The sequence below is a fragment of the Erinaceus europaeus genome, chromosome 18 (assembly GCF_950295315.1).
Source record: "Erinaceus europaeus chromosome 18, mEriEur2.1, whole genome shotgun sequence".
NCBI lineage: Eukaryota > Metazoa > Chordata > Mammalia > Eulipotyphla > Erinaceidae > Erinaceus > Erinaceus europaeus.
In genome coordinates, this window is record NC_080179.1 from 77,974,422 (window position 1) to 77,995,748 (window position 21,327).

The following is a 21,327-nucleotide window of genomic DNA, read 5'->3' on the forward strand; positions in this document are numbered from 1 at the left end:
CGCAGACCCCCGATCCCCGCGCAGACCCCCGACCCCCGCGCAGAGACCCCCGATCCCCGCGCAGACCCCCGACCCCCGCGCAGAGACCCCCGAGCCCCGCGCAGACCCCCGACCCCCGCGCAGAGACCCCCGACCCCCGCGCAGACCCCCGATCCCCGCGCAGACCCCCGATCCCCGCGCAGACCCCCGCACAGAGACCCCCGACCCCCGCGCAGACCCCCGATCCCCGCGCAGACCCCCGAGCCCCGCGCAGACCCCCGATCCCCGCGCAGACCCCCGATCCCCGCGCAGACCCCCGAACCCCGCGCAGACCCCCGACCCCCGCGCAGACCCCCGATCCCCGCGCAGACCCCCGAACCCCGCGCAGAGACTCCCGCGCAGACCCCCGATCCCCGCGCAGACCCCCGACCCCGCGCAGACCCCCGACCCCCGCGCAGACCCCCGATCCCCGCGCAGACCCCCGACCTCCGCGCAGAGACCCCCGATCCCCGCGCAGACCCCCGATCCCCGCGCAGACCCCCGAGCCCCGCGCAGACCCCCGACCCCCGCGCAGACCCCCGATCCCCGCGCAGACCCCCGACCCCCGCGCAGAGACCCCCGAGCCCCGCGCAGACCCCCGACCCCCGCGCAGACCCCCGACCCCGAGCAGACCCCCGCACAGAGACCCCCGACCTCCGCGCAGAGACCCCCGATCCCCGCGCAGACCCCCGATCCCCGCGCAGACCCCCGAACCCCGCGCAGAGACTCCCGCGCAGACCCCCGACCCCCGCGCAGACCCCCGATCCCCGCGCAGACCCCCGCACAGAGACCCCCGACCCCGCGTCTCTGAAGAGCCGTTTGCATCTGCCGGGCTCCAGGCGGTTCACGGCCGCGCTTCCAGCTGTCGGACGCCCCCGGCAGGCTCGTGTAGGCCCGGCGGCGGGATTTCTCGCGCTGGCCGCCGGCTCTCCGCAGGGACCCCGCACACCGACACGGCGTCGCGCGTGGCTTTCTCGCCGCTTCGGCCGCAAACCTCGGCCCGGGCGGGTCATCGGCCGCAAGCCGCCAGGCTGCTGGCAGCCGCCCTGACAGGAGCCCAGGGACGCCCGTCTGGAGTTGTAGCCGCTTCTGTCTCCATTTTGAGTCCCGATCGTGAGCCGCGGTCTGTGCGGGGACCAGGAGACCCGCAGCCGCGGGAGTCCCGAGCAGCGCGGGGAGCGGGAGGAAGCGGTTCCGCAGAAACTACGATCCCCAGAGAGCCGAGCGGAGCGCTGTGACGTCAGACAGGAAGTGCGTCGCCCGGCCCGGAAGCCGGGGAGGAGCATGAACGGACCGCGCGGTGCGTGACGTCATTAACCAGCGTCCCTGTTCGCGGCGCGTCCGTTTCGTCATACGGCGGCGGCCATTTTCGCAGGCGGACGCTTCCCGCGGCCGAGGCGCCGAGAGCGGGGGGTGCAGCCGGGGGCCCCGGCCGCGGGCTCCACGGTCAGCCGTCGGGTGTGTGAGCCGCCGCGGAAGCGGTATGTCTGCGGAAGTGCAGGAGGCGGCCTCCGCGGAGGAGCAGAAGGTGCGGTGTGGGTGCGGGTGCGGGGCGGGGCGGGTGCTGCGGCGGGGCTCCGCGTCCGGTCGCCGGGATGTCGCCCTGCAGCGAGAACAGCCCCTCGCGCCTGTTAGTCCCCCTTTTGCTGCCCTGGCTGTTTTATTGTTGTGGTTACTGTTATTGATGTCGTCGTTGTTGGACAGGACCGAGAGAAATGCAGAGAGGAGGGGGAGACAGACAGAGAGGGGGAGAGACAGACAGACACCTGCAGACCTGCTTCACCACCTGGGAAGCGGCTCCCCTGCAGGTGGGGAGCCGGGGGCTCGAACCGGGATCCTCACGCCGGTCCCTGCGCTTTGCGCCACGTGCGTCTCAGCCGCCCGCCGCCCGGTCGCGCCCGTCGTCCTGCCCAGAGCCTGTGACTCCGCGGCCGCCTGGACAGACAGACGCCAGCCCGGACGCGCGCTCTCCGCGACCGCGGGGCTGTGCTGCTGGTGGGACCCCCCCCCCCGCCCCCCGCGACGGGCCGCAGCGCTGCGTCCACGCCCCGCACCGCGCTGCGCGTGTCTGTCTGCGGGGCAAGAAAGACCCGGCCGGGCGGGGCGCCGCGCAAAGCGCACGTGGCTCAGCGCAGGGACCCGCGTGAGGATCCGGGTTCGAGCCCCCGGCTCCCCACCTGCAGGGGAGTCGCTTCCCAGGCGGTGAAGCAGGTCTGCAGGTGTCTGTCTGTCTCTCCCCCCCTCTGTCTGCCCCTCCTCTCTGCATTTCTCTCTGTCCTGTCCAACAATGACGACAGTAATAATAACAACAACACCGGTGGGCAACAAAAGAGGGAAAAAATGGCGTCCAGGAGCGTGGATTCGTGGTGCAGGCACCGAGCCCCGGCGACGACCCTGGAGGCAAATAAATAAATTAAAAATCCAAGTCCATGCGCCGTAGGATGGAAAGCTCTCTCAGTTACGACTTTTCTTTTTAATTATTTTAGTTTTATTTATTGGGTGGAGACAGATCCAGAGGGAAGGGGAGAGAGGGAGAGACACCTGCAGCCCTGCTTCACCCCTCGCGAAGCGTTCCCCCTGCAGGTGGGGAGCAGGGGCTTGAACCCGGTCCGCGTGCCCTCAGCCAGGTGCGCCCCCCAGGTGCACCCCCAGTTACGACTTGGGCTCGGTGCCCGCACCGCGAATCCTCCGCTCCTGGAGGCCATTTCCCCCATTTTGCTGCCCTTGTTGGGCTTGTTGTGGTTGTCATTGTTACTGTCCCAGCTGTTGTTGTTGGATGGGACAGAGAAATGGAGAGAGGAGGAGGAAAGACTTGGTCTCTGCTTGCGGCCGCGCGGTCGCGGTGATGTGCGGACGGCCGTTCCTGCTGAGACCTGACCGCCTGCCGCTGAAGCGCACGCGCCTGTGTGGACCAGCCTAGTGTGCGGGACGCGCTGCGTGTTTCTAAGTGCCTATATTAAAGTCTGTTTTAGGTCTTTGGATTTTAGGACTGCTCCTGTCAAAATATGTCAGCTGCTTGTAGGAGACTCAACACGAGGAAGATTTGCGCTTCACTTTCATGGTCCTATGGCCCAAATCGCCCGTTCCTTCTACGGGCATTTGGAAGACTTGTTCAAATGACTCCCGGATTTGTTTTGTCTGTGTACCTAGGATATCTTTTTCTAAAGAGTTTGAGAAATTTGCTTCATAAGATCTTGCTTTCCCCAGTTTGTATCATATCATCTTTCAGCCTCCAAGCTGCAGATCTTACTGTGGTTCCACCCTGGCCTCCCTGGGCAGATGACCTCAACAGTGTGTCCTGGACCTCACCTCTCATAAAGTTTTCTTTGTGATATACTAGTCTTCTGCCTCTGAAACTTTGAAAACTAGGCCCTGCACGGAGTAAGGTTTTCCTTTTCCCCACCAGGGTTATTGCCATTCCACCATCCCCAGTGACGTTTCGCCCTTTTTTCCTTCAGGTGGAATGGAGAAGAGACATCTGCAGCGTGAACCTCCTCCTCTCCCCCCCTACAAGTGGGAACTAGGGGCTTTTTAGTCCTGGTACCTAGACTGGTGACGTGTGCATTCTTCCCAGCTGAACTGCTCCCCACCCTGGAGTAAGAATTAAGTCACCGGGGCCAGGCGGTGGCTCACCTTGTTAAGTGCACGCTGTAGCACCCAAGCGACGGGCTTCAAGGTCCTGGTCCCCATCTGCCTGGGGAAAACACCACAAGTAGTCAAGTAGAGCTGCAGATGTCTCTGTCTCTCAACTCCCCCTCAGTTTCTCTGTGTCTGTCCAGTAAGAATTAAGCCTCTGCTTTTTTTTTATTTACAAAGTTATAAGCTAACGGGTGTAATTCTACACCATTCCCACCACCAGAGTTCACCAGTGTCCCCATCACCCTCCCACAGAAACTGCTCTGGTTCTCCCAAAGTTATAGATATGGATTGGGAAGTTTTTTTCTTTCCTCGTTTTTATTCACTTTTGTGGTTCTGCCAAAAAGTCGGGATGGAATCTTAGTAGCATCTGGAACTTGGTGGTTGAAAGGCAGTAAGATATAAAGCAGGACAAAATGTTTAATAAACAGGAATCCAAAAGTAGGAATAGAGCAGATGACACTAGGGACCCTAGGGTGGAAAGAAGCCAGGAAGTCTATTTTAGGTATGTTCCTAGGTGCTCATAACTTTAGTAACCTTTGCTTGAGCTTGATAGCTAGCATGGAGGTGGACTAGAAATACTGTCTGGGAAAGACAGTGTCAGAGTAGAGAATACAGCTAGAAAGCTGGGTTAGGGCAGAAAGTGGCTCCCAAACTTAAAACATACAGATAGAATTATCTGTCTACCATATTGATCTGACCGAGGGACCATATATGATCATATTTAGCCTGTGTAGCCACCTAATTCCAGTTAGCCTCTGCTCACAGTCCATGGTCACAGGGAAGAACTTTGTAGGCTGTATCCATTTCGGACGAGTCTAAGTGGCATTGATAGTTTATAGTTAGCGTGTGGTCCTGGAGAGACCCTCAGGAGAGCTTATGATGATGTTCCTGATGGAAGTAACCAGAGATGGTACGGAGAGACCTGTTAGGGTCTAGGCCCATTGGATCTGTGGTGGAATCCAAGGACTCCCTGTCTGGGACCCTAGGTGATGAGGTGGCTTGATGTTGGCCAATATGGTCATCATTAAATAAGCCAGTTTCTCGCCCTTTTCCAGCTTTTGTAGTCCGTTCTTTGTCTGACAAGCTTAGACTTCCTCCCAGTTGCTAAGGCCTCTTGTCTGTTGTTTCCCAAGCCAGTCTGGCCTCAAGTTAGGGAGGCAATAGACCTAGGGTTTTAATAGGGTCTGAGTCATTGTTCCTGCTTTTTGTTTGTTTGGTTTGCATCTCCTTGTTTGATGACTCTAGTATAGGTCATAGGGACAGTTGTTCTTTAGTTGACATACATATATTTTTTCTTTTGCCAGTATATCTTTTAGCCAATTGTATGCAATGCTTCTTCTAAAGATTGTCGTGGGTGACAGTAATGTTAATGCCTAGTCAGAAGAGAGTAAGTCCCTCCACCTTTTTTTTTTGCCTCCAAGGTTATCGCTGGGGCTCAGTGCCTGCACTACAAATCCTGTGCTCCTGGCGGGGCCACTTTTCCCCATTTTGTTGCCCTTGTTATTGGGTAAGACAGAGTAATCGAGAGGGGAAGGGAAGACAGAAGGGAGAGACAGACACCTGCAGACTTGCTTCACTGCTTGTGAAATGACGCCCCTGCAGGTGGGGAGCTGGGGGCTCAAACCTGGACCCTTACGCCGGTCCTTGCATTTCATGCCATGTAGGCTTAACCCTCTGTGCTACCACCTGACCCCCAAATCTTCCTTTCTTCAGTGTCACTCGTTAAATAGCTAGAGCGAGTGAAGGAGGTGAAGTAGTGATGAGGAAGGAATATGTCTAGGCCCGAGTAATAAATACTTCCTAGAATGCGCTGTGCCTTCTTTAGTCTGCTAGATGGCCAAGCTCATGAGGTTCAATTCTAGTCACAGAGGACTGTTAAGCACTTGCACTTTGAGGGATATAAATGCCCTCAGTTTATGGAGATGTGAGCACATGTACCCAGTACCCTAGGCCCTCATGTATTTAGGATCTATAACTTTATTGGAAAACGCACCAGCTGAAATGGAATTGGTCCCATGTATTCGGACAGATCTCACTGGGCTAAAAGTTGGGAGGTTGGTGTCTCTGAAGCCAGTCCGTAGCACAGAGCGGTAGTGGCATGACTTGGCATGGTGGCACCAGTAGCATAGATTCAGTTGAGACCAGCAGACGTGGCGTGCCGGGGAGGGGTCCGAAGAGACATCGAGTCATACAAGAAAAGTCCCAGAGGACAAGGGGAAGTACAGATTTTTTTTTTTGCCTCCAGGGTTGTTGCTGGGACTTGGTGCCTGCACTATGAATCCACTGCTCCTGGAGGCCATTTTTCCTTCCTTGTTTTTAATTATTGGATAGGACAGAGAAGAATACAGATAAACCACTGCAGCCCTGCTTCACACCTTGTGAAGTGTCCTCCCTGCAGGTGGGGGGAGCTGGGGGCTAGAAGGCTGGTCCTTGCGCTTAGCACTGTGTACCACCACCTGGCTCCCGAAATACAGACTTTATTTTTTGCCTCCAGGGTTATTATTGGAGCTCAGTGCCTGCACCATGAATCCACTGCTCCTGGAGTGGAGCAGTGGATTTTCCCCCTTTTGTTGCCCTTGTTGTAGCCATGTTGTGGTTATTGTTGTTGCCGATGTCATTCGTTGTTGGATAGGACAGAGAGAAGTGGAGAGGGGAGGAGGAGAGAAAGACAGACACCTGCAGACCTGCTTCACTGCCTGTGAAGCGACTCCCCTGCAGGTGGGGAGCCAGGGCTCGAACCGGGATCCTTACAACTGGTCCTTGCGCTTTGCACCACGTGTGCTTAACCCGCTGTGCTACCGTTCGACCTCCCAGATTTTAAATAGAATGGGAAAGGTAGTCATCTCAGAACTAAAGTGAATTAAATGCAAGTAATCTACCTTATTCAGAGTTGCATTGTGTTCTACACAAACTGTTTCTGATGTATGGAGTGTGATTATAATTGTTATGCTGCAGGAACTCTGGTGCTACCCCTAGACTGCAGGATGAAGTTTTGTTGCTTTTCTGGGCTGCACACATCTGAAGAATGCACTTTACTGCTGCGCTGCAACAAGTGCCCTGACGCCCTTACTCCTCCTGAGATTAAGACGCATGTTCTTATGACCCTCAGATCACAGACGCATCATTTATTTATTCATTTATTTTTGCTTATTTTGCCAGAGCTCTGCTCAGCTCTGGCTTATGGTGGTACAGGGGATTGAATTCGGGATTTGGGAACCTCAGGCATGAGAATCTGTTTGCATAACCTATCTACCCCATGCCCCTCATTTATATTTTTTATTCAACTGTTTTTTCCTCATTTCCTTGTCCTGCTGCTGAATCTCTGTTATGACAAATGAAAAGATAGTCAAATAGTACTGCTTACTTGTGAGGTGACTTAGGTATTCTGGGCTAGGGTTATATATCTTTTTTTAACAAAAAAAATTCTTGTTATTTATTTATTGGATAGAGACAACCAAAAATCGAGAAGGAAGGGGGAAACAGAGAGAGAGAGAGACCGACCAACCGACCTGCAGCCCTGCTTCACCACTCACAAAGCTTTCCCCTTGCAGGTGAGGACTGGGCCTCGAACCCAGGTCCTTGTGCTCTATAACATGTGCACTCAACCAGGTGCACCACCATCCGGCCCCTAAGGTTATATCTTTTAGGTCATAGATTTAATTTTTCTCAGCTTTCTGTTGAAACTACTACCAAAGTACTAAAATATTATTACTGCAGTTTTAAAAAGAGAGGGGGGGGTATGGTAATTAAAAACTAGGCAGCTTAGTTAGACTCACGAGGAATCTGAATGAAAGTGTGTATATGTTTCAGATAAGTTTGTGGTAGCAGTTTTTCTGGAGACTTAATTACAAGATTGAGCAGTAAGATGTCGGAAAATACTAACTCAAGTACAGCTTTCAATTAAAATCTGTCAGTTTTGGGGTCGGGCGGTAGCACAGCGGGTTAAGTGCATGTGGAGCAAATTGCAAGGACCAGTGTAAGGATCCTGGTTCGAGCCCCCGGCTCCCCACCTGCAGGGGAGTCGCTTCACAGGCGGTGAAGCAGGTCTGCAGGTGTCTGTCTTTCTCTCCCCCTGTCTGTCTTCCCCTCCTCTCTCCATTTCGCTCTGTCCTATCCAACAACGACATCAACAACAACTACAAAAATAAAACAGCAGCAACAAAAGGGAAAATAAATAATTTTTAAAAATCCGTCAGTTTTTTGTACTTTTGTGAGTGACTAAAGAGAGAGAGAACTATTCAAATTATTTTCATCTATGAGTCAAGAGTGGGCATAAAATTCTTTCCCATTTCCCAGTTAAAAAAACACAAACGGTGGGGGTATAGCATGATGGTTATGCAAACAGACCTTCATGCCTGAGGCTCTCAAGTCCCAGGTTCAGTCCCCCACACTGCCATAAGCCAGAGCTGAGCGGTGCTGTGGTTTAAAAAAAAAATAGAAAAAGAAAAGAAAACAGCCTGACATTGGGGGGGATATTTTTAAAAATAACTTGTGGTGACTAAGAAGCTCGGTTGCATTTTAAGTGTGCGGCACGGTGTGCTGATTGTGAGTGATCTAGAGTGAGCCCAGTCGCTGCTGCCAAGCGGTTTGCTGCGTCCAGCACTTCAGCAGACTTGGCTTTATTTGTGCAAGGCCTTACTACCTGCTAACATCTATTCCTGAGTCTGTTTTTCCAAAACATGAAACTTTTTTAAAGATAAGCTCATGAGAAAACTATCAGGTGTTTAGGTAGCTATTAAACTTTCAGCAGGTGGAACATGTGCAGAGTATTTTTAGATTAAAAGTAAGGCTGTGGTATCACAATCGGGGATATCTGCCTATGTGCAAGACACAGAGATTCCCGGGAGATTTATTTATTTATGTTTAAGAGAGAGAGACCTAGATCAGAGCTCCAACTTCCATGCATGTGCAGACTTCAGGGTGCAACTTGGTGCTTCACTCAAGAAGATTCTGAGACACCTCTCCACCCAGGGAAACATTATTTTACTCAAAATTATGTCAAGATTTGCATCATTGATGTCTTTTAGTTGCTCTTTTGTTTACTTTTTTTTTTTTTTAATTGTGAGAGAGAGACCAGGGTACCATCCGTCACATGTCTTCTCTGGCCCTAGATCAGACCTGGGCCCTTGGCGTATGAGGTGTGAGACTGTCCACATGTGAATTCCTTAGGAATACCCTTCTTCCGTGTATTGTCTGTTGGCTATTTAAATCTCTGGATGAGTACATGTAGTTGAGTTTTGTGTCTGTCAAGTAGGAAATCAAAATAACTGCATGAAACTGTAGCTTAAAAGTAAAAGCACTTGAGGCTGAAGGCAGCAGACACATTAGTAAAGGGTTTATTTGACGGCTACTTTGTTCTACAAATTCTTCAAGACTAAAAATGAGATGTCGCAGTATATGAGAGAGCTATGGGGGGAGAGCATCCAGTTACGTGCATACCTTACCATGTAAAGGACTCGGGTTCAAGGCCTGCACACCACATGCTTTGGGGGGATGCTTCACGGTTGGTGAAGCAGGTCTGTAGGTATCTTTCTCTCTCCCTCTTAACCTCCCCATCCTGTCTCAATTTCTGTCCTGTCAAATAAAATAGAAAGTTAAGGGGCCAGGTGGTGGTGCACCTGGTTGAGCGCACATGTTATAATGCACAAGGACCCGGGTTCAAGCCCCTGGTCCCTACCTGAAGGGGGAAAGTTTTGCAAGTGGTAAAGCAGATCTGCGGGTGTCTCTCTGTATCCCCCCCCAGATCCCCCTCCCGTTTCAATTCTGGCTGTCTGTATCCAATAAATAAATAAAGATAATAAACAAAGTTTTAAAAAGCCACTGGGGGTGGTGAATTCTTTAGTGCTAGCACTGAGTCCCAGTGATAATTCTGGTGACAATAAAGTAAAAAAAGAAAAAAGCTATTGAGGATGAAAGAAGGCTTGGCGCAGTATAAGGTAAATAATGCTGTGTCAGGGCTGGGAAGACAATATAATAGTTATAGAGGACTTTGATGTCGGAGGCTCTGAGATCCCAGGTTCAAACCCCAGCACCACCACAAACCAGAGTTGAGCAGTGCTCTGGTCTTACTGTTTCTTTCTCTCTGTATCTCTCTTATTAAAATAAAATAATTTTAGAAAAGTAAAGCTGGGAGTTGGGCGGTAGTGCAGTGGGTTAAACGCACATGGTGTGAAGTGTAAGGATCCCGGTTCGAGCCCCCGGCTCCCCACCTGTAGTGGAGTCGCTTCACAGGTGGTGAAGCAGGTCTGCAGGTGTCTCTTTCTCTCCCCCTCTCTGTCTTCCTCTCCTCTCTCCATTTCTCTGTCCTATCCAACAACGATGACATCAATAACAACAACAATAATTACAACAATAAATAAGGGCAACAAAAGAGAATAAATAAATATTTTTAAAAGTAAAGCTATGTGAATATAGTTTTTTTTATTTCTTTTATTATCTTTATTGGATAGACACAGTCAGAAATTGAGAGGGAGCCCTGCTTCACCACTCGCAAAGTTCTCCCCCTGCAGGTGGGGACCAGGGGCTTGAACCTGGATCCTTGTGCATTGTAACATGTCCACTCAAATGAGTGCCCCACCACCATGCCCCTGTGCAGATAGTTTTGAGGAAAGCATGTTGTTTGTTCAGTTCCTAGATTGATGAGTGATTTAGTTCATTTCTAGAACAATGGGCTTATCAGTCTTGCTTTCAACTATTTCATTAGTAATCTGGAAGGACATGAGGACATGCAGGCGCATGTGATTTTGCTTAGCCATTGTTCAGGAATGAGCTGAGGAACTAGTTGACCTTGCCATGATTGCCCAGCCTCCTCCTTCAGGGTCGCTTTCTTCTTGATTCATGCTTCTCTGCAGCACTTGATAAAGAGATTAAAGGCCACTTCCTACTAAGTATGGCTCCAGGGAAGAACACAGAATATGTTAAGACCGATGGTAAAAGTGAGCAGGCTTAAAGCATCAACAGTCCTCACTCAGAAAACAAAACATACATTAAAGAATGGGATCTTTGGTCTGAGCAGTGATTGTTGTTAAACATGGGGGTGGGAATGTTTGGGTGTGAAGATCAGCAGAGATGTTTCCTTTACAAATAGTCTTTTTTTGCATGTAGAAACTATTGTATTTACTGTTGAATGTGAAACACTAATTCCCCAATAAAGAAATAAAAAAAACACAAATAGAAGTCTTTTTAAATGCTGGGCTTTCTCTTTTATTATTATTATCTTTTATTGGATAGAACCAGCCAGAATTCAAGACGGTAGGGGAAATATAGTGAGACAACCGCAGCACTGCTTCACCACTTAAAAAGCTTTCCTCCTGCAGATGACGGCTGGGGACTCGAACCCGGGTCCTTGTACATTGTAACATGTGCTCGGCCAGGTGTGCCACCACCCAGCCCCCAGAGGACTCGTGATCGATTTGTTTAGGAAAGAATTGCTGATAAGTAAGCTGCTGTTAATGTCTAATAAGCTAATCTCAGGGGCTGCCTGTTAGGTGATTTGGCATAGATAAAGGAGCTTTCATATTTTAACAGTGTTTGGGTGGTTCCTAAATATAGACGGAGTTGATGAACTCCATAGAAGGTGGCTTGCTGTAAAATGTACTTTGTATGACTGCAGAGTGATGGCATGCAGGGCTCCAGAGCTGAGCTCCTTTGGTATTTTTATCCAGTGTGTGGGGTGTGAGCTATCACATGGATAATCTGCAAAGCAAGATAAAGATGTTTTTAAAATCTCCTGTGCTTAATTTCTTAGTCAGATGCTGAATTACTTGGCATTTGACAGCTGAAGCCAGAACTCGGATTATTAAAAGGTGATTTTTTTTCTTAATAATTGAACCATAGTGGAGAAGTAATTTGATTAAATTTATTTTAGGAAATGGAAGATAAAGTGACTAGTCCAGAGAAAGCTGAAGAAGCTAAATTGAAAGCAAGATACCCTCACCTGGGACAAAAACCTGGAGGCTCAGATTTCTTAAGGAAGAGGTTGCAGAAAGGGGTAAGTTCTCCTGTGACATTTTCAGATGCTCAAGCCCTGTGAGTTCACTACGCTGACAGATAGTGAGCTGGGTGTCTGCATGCACTTAGCCCTGTCTCGCCAGGTCTGTGTAGTATATCTGCATTTCTCCATTTTGTGCTGTTGTATAGACGTGTGTGAAGAGCTGTAGGATTTCAGGCATGTTGAGCAGGTTATGACAACCTGTAAGCTACTACATAGGTGTGATATCTTCATATTTTGCCCTATTTCCTTCCATTTCATCTTTATTAGAAAATATAGGTTGAGTGGTCCAGGAGGTGGAACAGTGGATAAAGCATTGGACTCTCAAGCATGAGGTCCTGAGTTCAGTCCCCGGCATCACATGTACCAGAATGATGTCTGGTTCTTTCTCTTTCCTCCTATGTTTCTCATTAATAAATAAATAAATAAAACGTTTTTTTAAAAAGAAAGAAAACATAGGTTGAAACCAATCACGTGGGTTATGTAACTCCATTCCCTTTCAGCAGCAGCCACTCTGCAAAAGATGGTATTAAAGATAATTTTACATACTATCCTAAGATTCAAAATTCTATTTGGGTAAAATGATCACTTATAAAGCATAGGGTAATGTACTTCTTAACATATGTAAATAAGTTACACTAAATATAATTCATACATTGTAATTTCAGTAGTTCAAATAACTGGGAACATGATTTTAAAATCTTGCCCTTTGAGAGGTAGAAACCACCATTTCTCAATATTAAGATGAATTGAAATATATGCTTCCTTAAATTTTCTTGCCTAATCTGTTTATTTAAAATGTAAAGGTTTCATTTTCAGCTTAAGAACCTTTAAATTATCATACAGGAATGGATGAGATATTATTCATTATTGTTAATGAAGAGAATTGTTTATTGAATCAGATACTGAATCGTGTTTTTTCTTAAATACCTTAAATAATGTTGGCATCTACTGCTTGCTTACAAAACTGTGTCAGCATTTGTGTGTTTATGTGATTGTTGATTCTGCATATATATATATATGTATATATCAATTACCTTTTGAAATAAATTTCCAAAAGAATATTTTTCCAGATGTCTTAAAATATAACTGACATATAATATTGTATAGCTTTAAGGTGTGGTATGTATGCTTTGAAACATGCTTATTTTAGAAAATGTTTTACCATAGTAAGATTGGTAAACACATACTTCACCTTTTTGTTGGTAAGAGTACTAAAGCTTTACTTTTTTTTAAAAAATTATTTATTTAAAAAATGGAAACACAGTACCACAGGATAAGAAGGGTACAACTCCCACCACCAGAACTCTGTATCCCTCCCCTCCCCTGACAGCTTTCCTAGTCTTTAACCCTCTGGGAGCCATGGACCCAGGGTCACTGTGGGATGCAGAAGGTGGGGAGGAGGTCTGGCTTCTGTAACTGCTTCCCCGCTGAACATGGGCGTTGACAGGTCGGTCCATACTCCCAGCCTGTCTCTCTCTTTCCCTAGTGGGGAAGGGCTCTGGGCAAGCAGAGCTCCAGGACACATGGGTGGGGTTGTCTGTCCAGGGAAGTCTGGTCGGCGCCCTTCTAGAGTCTGGAAGCTGGTGGCTGAAAAGAGAGTTCACATAGAAAGCCAAACCAATTGTTGATCAGCCTTGAACTGAAAGGCTGCAGGAGTGCAGATGGAGAGTGGTTGCACCCGCTGTCCCTGGGCAAGCAAGCTGCAGGTGGCAGGGGTTGAGGCCTAGGGGTGGGGCTGGGCCAGTCTGAAGTGAAGCATGCTGAGGTGGGACTCGTTGTGTTGATCAGGTCGGGAACAGCGGAGGCAATAACAACGTTTGAAAGGAGTGGTGGGCAGCAGGCAGCAAAGGGAGCCCCACCCTAGAGGTTCCAGGACTGGGGCAAATAGAGGCTCTCTAGAGGAAGTGGGAGGTTCCTGCTGTCTTCGGGGTGAAGAGACAATAGATAGTTATTGCTAGAATCACATGATTTTGCAGTTGGGTTCACTTGATCATCTTTGATTTCATGTTTTATTTCTACAAAGGAAACATTGACTGGAACCCCTAGGCTAAGAGGGGACCGACTTGACCCAATTCCCACCACCAGAAGTCTGTATCCCATTCCCTCCCCTGATAGCTTTCCTATTCTTTAATCTTCTGGGAGTATGGACCCAAGGCCACTGTGGTATGCAGAAGGTGTGTGTGCGCGTGTGTGTGGTGTGGGGGTGGGAGTTCTGGCTTCTGTAACTGCTTCCCCGCTGAACATGGGCGTTGACAGGTCGGTCCATACTCCAACCTGGCTCTCTCTTTCCCTAGTGGGGAAGGGCTCTGGGCAAGCAGAGCTCCAGGACACATGGGTGGGGTTGTCTGTCCAGGGAAGTCTGGTTGGCATCCTGCTAGCGTCTGGAACCTGGTGGCTGAAAAGAGAGTTCACATAGAAAGCCAAACCAATTGTTAATTAATCATAAACCTAAAGGCTGGAATATTGCAGATGAAGATTTGGGGGTCTCCGTTTTGGAAATAGCTAGTAGGTCTATTTTACATATATTCCAAAGGGCCCATGACTTTATTAGTTTTTGCCTGAGCCTGCCATCTGATATGCAGGTGGACCCAGGTTATTGTCTTGGGGAGATGATGTCATGGCTGGAAAAAGGACCAGAAAGCTGGATCAGGGAAGAGAGTAGCTCCCTAATATGGGAGAGGGGTATAAATATTGTTGACTGTAAACCCCACCAGTTTGGTCTGGGGCCCATATTCAGTATAGGAGAGCCTCTGACCTCTACATCCCTGTAGGTCTGAACTCACACTCTGGTCATGAGTAGGAACATGCCAACTTGCACCAATTCCAGGACCCATCTTTTCAGGTGGTGATAGAGTATGTTGTCCAACCCCCTACAGAGGATGGAACATTCTGTACCATTGTTGATCCACATTGAGGGCAAAGTCCTATGGGGGCCCCCAAAGGGGTCCATTATGTTGTTCCTGATGGAGATGACCAGTGACAGTGGAGAGAGGTATCTCTTCAAAGTCTAGACCCATCATGTCTGTTTGGGAATCTCAGGACTCCCCGACTAGGGCCCCAGCTGATGGGGTGGCCTGATAGTGACTAAAGAGTCACCATTAAAGTCTGCCAGTCTCTTGCCCTTATTCACCTCCCTTTTGTAGTCCTTAATTGATAAGGTTAGCTTTGGAGTGCCTGAGGGGAGTGTAATAAGAAGTAGGTGAGGAGGGTACCTATGTCTAAGTAGAAACTATTTCATTAGGTACTTTAAGGTGTCTTTTTAGGTCTTTCTACTTGGCTTCATTTATTGACTCAGCTCTGATTTATGGTGGATTGAACCTGGGACCTTTGGTGCTTTGGGCGTGAAAGTCTTTTGCATAACCATTATGCTCTCCCTAGTCACCATGCTGCACAGTTAATCCCTTGACCTTTGTCATACAATGGAGACTTTACCCTTTGACCTCTTTCTTATCTGATCTTCAGAATTGACAGCCACCATCTTTTCTGTTACTGTTTTTGATGGTAACATTCTTGGTTCCATATGTAACTGTTGGCTTTTACCAGAGCACTGCTCGACTCCCACTGGCAGCACCACTAGCCATGAATTCAATGCTAAGGTCCTATATTATATTCCTAAAGTAGCAATTGTGATGTGATAAATTTGCCTAGGTTCAGTTTTTACCTACCATGACTTAACCTTTATCATGAGCACTGTGTACATACTGGAGATACATTGATAGACCACAGTCAGTTCATCACTGTTACACTTTCCTAAGTGCAAAATATGCTCTGACTACTGGAAGAGTTCAAGGACTATAAATTGTCAGAAAGTTGCTTGAAACCAGCAGTGTTTTACTTTGTTTCCACCAGAGCACTAGTAGGCTCTTATTTATAGTGGAGCTGGGGATTGAACCTGGGACCTTTGCTGCCTCAGGCATGAAAGACTTTTTGCAGAAGTATTATACTAACTGCCCAGTCTAGCATGTTTTTTTTTTGTTGTTGTTGTTGTTGTTGTTGATGTTGTTGGATAGGACAGAGAGAAATGGAGAGAGGAGGGGATGACAGAGAAGGGGAGAGAAAGACACCTGCAGACCTGCTTCACTGCTTGTGAAGCGATCCCCTGCAGGTGGGGAGCCAAGGGCTCGAACCTGGATCATTACACCAGTCCTTGCGCTTTAGCATGTTTTTGAACTTACATGCAGGCCAGGAGCCAGGACACAGTTGGTCGCTTTCTATAAAGAGGCTGTAGCTGGAAATTCCATATATTTTGCAAGGGAACAGAAAAAGATACACTTAAGGTCATCAAGGGTTAGGTTTAAGTTCTCCAGCCACCAGGAGATCTGTATTTCCACATGGGCATCACCGAGTTTTAACGAGGATGAGTGTGAAGACATGCTGACTGGGAAGCGCCTCATCCTCGATAGCTGTGGGGTCGTGCAGCGTTCCTACTCACGACTCCTCGATAGCTGTGGGGTCGTGCAGCGTTCCTACTCACGACTCCTCGATAGCTGTGGGGTCGTGCAGCGTTCCTACTCACGACTCCTCGATAGCTGTGGGGTCGTGCAGCGTTCCTAATCACGACTCCTCGATAGCTGTGGGGTCGTGCAGCGTTCCTACTCACGAGTCCTCAGACAGCTGTGGGGTCGTGCAGCGTTCCTACAGACAGCTGGTGGCCCTTGCACTCAGGAGAGCCTCCAAGCTGCCCCCACCTTAATTACCTCCAATACATCTTTATCCTCTGTATTACTGTTTTTCAATTTTTTCTTTCATTTATTATTGGGTAGAGACAGAAACTGAGAAAAGAGGGGAGATAGAGATGGAAAGAGACAGAGAAACACCTGCAGCCCTGCTTCACTATTCATGAAGTCTTTCCCCCTGCAGGGGGAACCAGAGGCTTGAACCTGGGTCCTTGTGCACTGTAATGTGTGTGCTTAACCAAGTGTGCCACTGCCTACACCTCCATCCTTTATGTTAAAATAAAGGATAGACATGTACTTTTGTGTTTGTTTTTATATCATGTTTCACCACTCTGGGCTTGCTTGTTTGTTTGTTTTGGTTTTCCCTTTTTTTCCATTCAGATGGGGGGTGTGTGTGGATGACAAGTCAGCCACTCTGTACTCGACTTGGTGAGCTCTCTCTAGGCCTAGGTAAATACACTTTTATTTGATAGTTTCTTTCCTTTTTAATAGTTTATTTATTACTTACTGGATAGAGACAGAAAAATTGAGAAGGGGAGATAGAGACACCTGCAGCAATGCTTCTGCTTCTGAAACTTCCCTCCTGTAGGTGGGACTGCAGGCTTGAACTCAGATCCTTGCACATTGTAACGCGTACCTTAATTTAATCGTTTCTAATGAATTTATTGACATTTATATTTTAGCCTTATTTTGGTTTTAACAAAGTGAATGACTCTGGTTTCGAGAATGATTTAAATTCTTCCAGAAATGTTTGTCCTAGATGAAAAGTCTGCATCTCACTGTTTCACTCCAGTACTATTCATTGTCAAGATAGCGTGATGTGGGAATTGACGTATTAACAATCAAGGGTTTTGTGCTGCAGTCAGAATGATTCCAGAAAGCTTGAATAAAGTGTTCTTGCCTGACCACTCAGTTGTTGACTCATGCTTAAGACTCAGAGATTGATAGCTACTACATCTAATTAAAGTTTTTTGGTTTAAATCATAGTTAAACTGACGTACTTTTTGACAGTACATATATCTGAAAGCCAAAGTAATTCCATAAGAATGTTTTTAGACTCTTCTGAATTTTTTTTCCCCTTCTTATAGCAAAAGTACTTTGATTCTGGGGATTACAACATGGCCAAAGCAAAAATGAAGAACAAGCAACTTCCTGCTGCAGCCCCAGAGAAGACCGAGGTCACCGGTGACCACATCCCCACTCCACAAGACCTTCCTCAACGAAAACCGTCTCTTGTTGCTAGCAAGCTGGCTGGCTGATGAGAAGAGCTGAACTGCATGACTTAGAACTCCTGTTCCTCCTTGTTATGTTATTTCTCTGCTTTTTATTTTCCTTAATGCAGTCAGTTGAGAGTGAGAGCTTTACAGGTATTGATAGTGTGTGCTGCTATTGTAAGAGGATACACGTGTAGAATTTCTGATTAGCTTAATGGTGCACCGATGAAAAGGACCTGTTAATGTAGCATAGGGACCTGCTTTCAAATAATTATGTCTGTTGCCTAACTTCTTCTGAAGAGTTGGTTCCAACAAGTAACAAGCAAGTTTTACAGTTCTTAATGTGTTGGATATTCCCATCATCTTAACTATGCCTTTGTTTTTCTCTTATTTAATATAACCTCTCATACTGATTTCTTCTGTACTCTCTTTTGGATTTTATAAAATAAAAGTTTAAGACCACAAGTCGTAAGAATGATCAAACCTTTTAAGCAGATAGATGAGACTCTAAAAGGTTTGCTTTCTGCTTGAGCTTGAGTGGCCTTAGACCCATTTCAGCTTTAACAGTAGAGTCTGACCTGGGCAATGTCTGTCCACTCTGGTGTGACTTGAGTGGCTCCAGTGCTTAGCAGTTAGTCTTGAAGCTAGTATCCTTACTCAGTTCTGTATTGTTAGGATACCCTTGTTGAAGATATGAATGAAGTGTGCATGTACTGTTGACATCACTTCTGTGCCACTTTTTAAATACAGTAATTTTGCACAGCCTCTCACAAACGTCTGTATTATTTTCACATAATGAAAACATAAATGATGTGCCAACCAGAAGCACAAGAGTTTCTACATAAAACTCTGTATGTCATTAGAACTTTTGTGTAGTAAGAGCAGTTTGAACTTAAAAAATACCAAACTGAAATCTTTGCTCAGTCTGCCATAGACAAACTTTTGTTTTACTAGTATCCATGACATTCAGTGACCTTGTGCAAATATGGTATGTTGATTTAGGCATATCTTTTGTCCTATGCAGAACACTTCATTTTTTTGACTTTTATGAAAAGTGAAATTCATGTAATTAATGTATATCATTTTTAAAGAAACTTCACTTCTGCCAATTTGGGGCTCACCAAAATGGAAGTCTTCAGTGTTCTGTTTCTGGTGGCCCCTCCCTTCTTCTTGCTTGTTTGACTCAAATCATGTTGGACTGTGTTGCTCAGCCTATTTGAAAACATACTTGTCTATATCCTTATTCATAAAATATCCTCTGCTAGGGGAATTGGGTGGTAGCACAGCAGGTTAAGCACAGGTGGCGCAAAGCGCAAGGACTGGCATAAGGATCCCGGTTCCAGCTCCCCGGCTCCCCACCTACAGGTGGGGAGCCGCTTCACTAACGGTGAAGCAGGTCTGCAGGTGTCTGTCTTTCTCTCCTCTTCTCTGTCTTCCCCTCCTCTCTCCATTTCTCTCTGTCCTATCCCACAACAATGACATCAATAACTACAACAAAGGCAACAAAAGGGAATAAATAAATTCAAAAAAATCTTTAAAAATTTGCTCTGCTAGATGCTGTATTTTATACTGCAGTAACAACATAGTTATCAGTTGTTAACCACTTTTGAATCCTGTATTACTAATATTTGCCTATTGTTTAAATAAAAGTAACTTTATAATGAAACACATACTTGAACAGACTGGCCTAGGAATCTATCAGAATATGCTGAGTTCTGGTAAGTAATGTTATATAAGTGTAATAAACTAAATTAGGCTTGTGACAGCAATTTACTTGATAAGTGAGTCATTCACATTAAAATACTTTGTTTCTATATTTGTCACTTCCATAAAAAATCAGTTTTATTTTACTTTGTGCAAAGTTTATATATTTGATAAGAACTTTAATTTTAACAGGTTACATATTAGGACAGTTTAGTGCTCTTGTAGCTGCTCTGCTCTTTAAGTTGCAGCATGATGATGAGGGTAAGATGATTTTTTTTTTTTTTCCATCAATGAGATGCCCAGGGCCTCCTTTCTTGGGTCCAGACATCTTTTCTGGATCTTGGACTTATTTGTATATCTACTTTTCTATCACCCCGAATCATCATAAATGGTCCCTTGAGTATATTATCTGTCAACTGCATTGAAGGAAATACGGTGATTACCTTCTTTCTCCACCCACCTCAGAATACAGAAAAGCAGCAAAACCATGTGCTAATTGTAAATTTAAGTATATATATGTTTGTAATGGGTGTATGTAGATCATTCCACAATACATTAGTCTTTGTGAGATGAATTGAAGAATTACAGAATGACTCAAAGTAGAATTTCTGTAATATGCGCATTTTGTTAAATGGGCATCTGCTAGCCGTCACCATCAAATTTACACTTCAGAGATCAACCAGGAGGACTAGAAATACAGTGTAATTTTTTGTTGTGACAAGATTCCTGCTGTGGTCTGGGACAAGTGATAGAACCTCTGCCTGAGTTTCAGTTTGTAAAATGCAATGCTAATGTTTAACCTACCTCAAAACTTGTTGAGGGTCTGTGAAATACTGATCCTCAAAACAAAATATTGTTGATACTCTTTATTAGAAGTAAATTTAGGGTGGAGGGTAAATAGCATAATGGTTATGCAAAGACTCTTGTGGCTGAGGTTCCTATGTCCAGTTTCAATGCCCCACACACCATCATAAGCCAGAGCTGAGCAGTGCTCTGGTAAAAAATAAATAAATGAAATAAAACAAATAAGTGAATTTACTCATGAAACCAACATGCCTTCTGTAAAGTTACGGTGTTTTGAAATCTCAGGATTTTCCATTAAGAAAGACCTATCATTAACGATTTGTAGGTACAAATATTTATCATGTGTTATTGGTGCTTGGGATAGAGAGGTTTTAAGTGTTTTTAACTTTTTCTGCTTGAAAGTTCAGTTATTAAAGATATTTTCAGGCTGTCTTACCTATACTTGAATGAAGATTTTGACTAGATAAGATTAATTGTCCATTTCTGTGATGTTTGAATTGCAGTTTTAGTCACTACCGATTATTAATGAATGTTGGAGTAAACCAAACTTAGAGTTAAGGTTACTCTGAAAATTTGGCAAAGTCTGTAGTAAATTGCTGTGCCCAGTAGTTCCTACTTTGATAGTACCACTGTGAGGGACGTTTAGTGTTTGAAGACTGCATCTGACTAGAACAGTTAGTGCTTGGCTTGTTAGGATATTATGTATTGCTGGAATGTCTTAATGAATTAGACATGTCTGTATTTTTTTGTTGTTTGTTTTGTTTTATAAGTCATTCAATATTCTTGTGCTGCTGACCTAAAAATAGGTCTTACCTACTCATCAAGATAGGTTTGGGAAGGCATCTATCTACTTGTTACTACATCAACAGTTGAAATTAGTTGCTCTTTTCTTTTTTTAACTTAATATAGCAAAATTATATCTTTGAATAGTTATTAATAATTTTGTACTACATGATACTATTCTCCATCTAAATTTGTAAGGTTTCATGGAAGGCTACATGTAATCTGTTAAATTGTGTACCACTTCTCATTCCAGCCAAAGACAGTCTATAAAATGAACCATCTGAGTGGCACTAAAACTTTTTTTTTTTTTTTTTTTTTTTTTGCCACCAAGGTTATTGCTGGAGCTCAGAGCCTACACTATGAATCCACTGTTCCTGGAGGCCATCTTTTTCACGTTGTTGTTGCTGCTGCTGTTTGTTGGTATGCTTCTAGTTCTGCTTCTGGGATCTCTTCTGTTACATTGCTTGACGTTGTGGTCTATTTACATGGTCATTCT

General features: G+C 46.2%; 1 protein-coding gene across 4 annotated transcripts; it reads left to right on the forward strand.

Moving 5' to 3' along the window:
* Positions 1 to 1,345: 1,345 nt before the first annotated feature.
* ARPP19 (cAMP regulated phosphoprotein 19) lies at positions 1,346 to 19,212 on the forward strand. 4 transcript variants are annotated; one of them, XM_060178253.1, is made up of 4 exons: positions 1,388 to 1,499; positions 7,106 to 7,208; positions 11,525 to 11,647; positions 17,415 to 19,212. In XM_060178253.1, the coding sequence occupies exons 3-4, from the start codon at positions 11,528 to 11,530 to the stop codon at positions 17,583 to 17,585; spliced, it is 291 nt and encodes a 96-aa protein (XP_060034236.1). In that variant the 5' UTR covers positions 1,388 to 1,499; positions 7,106 to 7,208; positions 11,525 to 11,527; the 3' UTR covers positions 17,586 to 19,212. The 4 variants fall into 4 exon arrangements, with proteins under 4 accessions (XP_016047724.1, XP_007532439.1, XP_060034236.1 ...); XM_060178252.1 differs by having other exon boundaries at positions 1,400 to 1,546; XM_016192238.2 differs by lacking the exon at positions 7,106 to 7,208 and having other exon boundaries at positions 1,346 to 1,499.
* Positions 19,213 to 21,327: the final 2,115 nt, after the last annotated feature.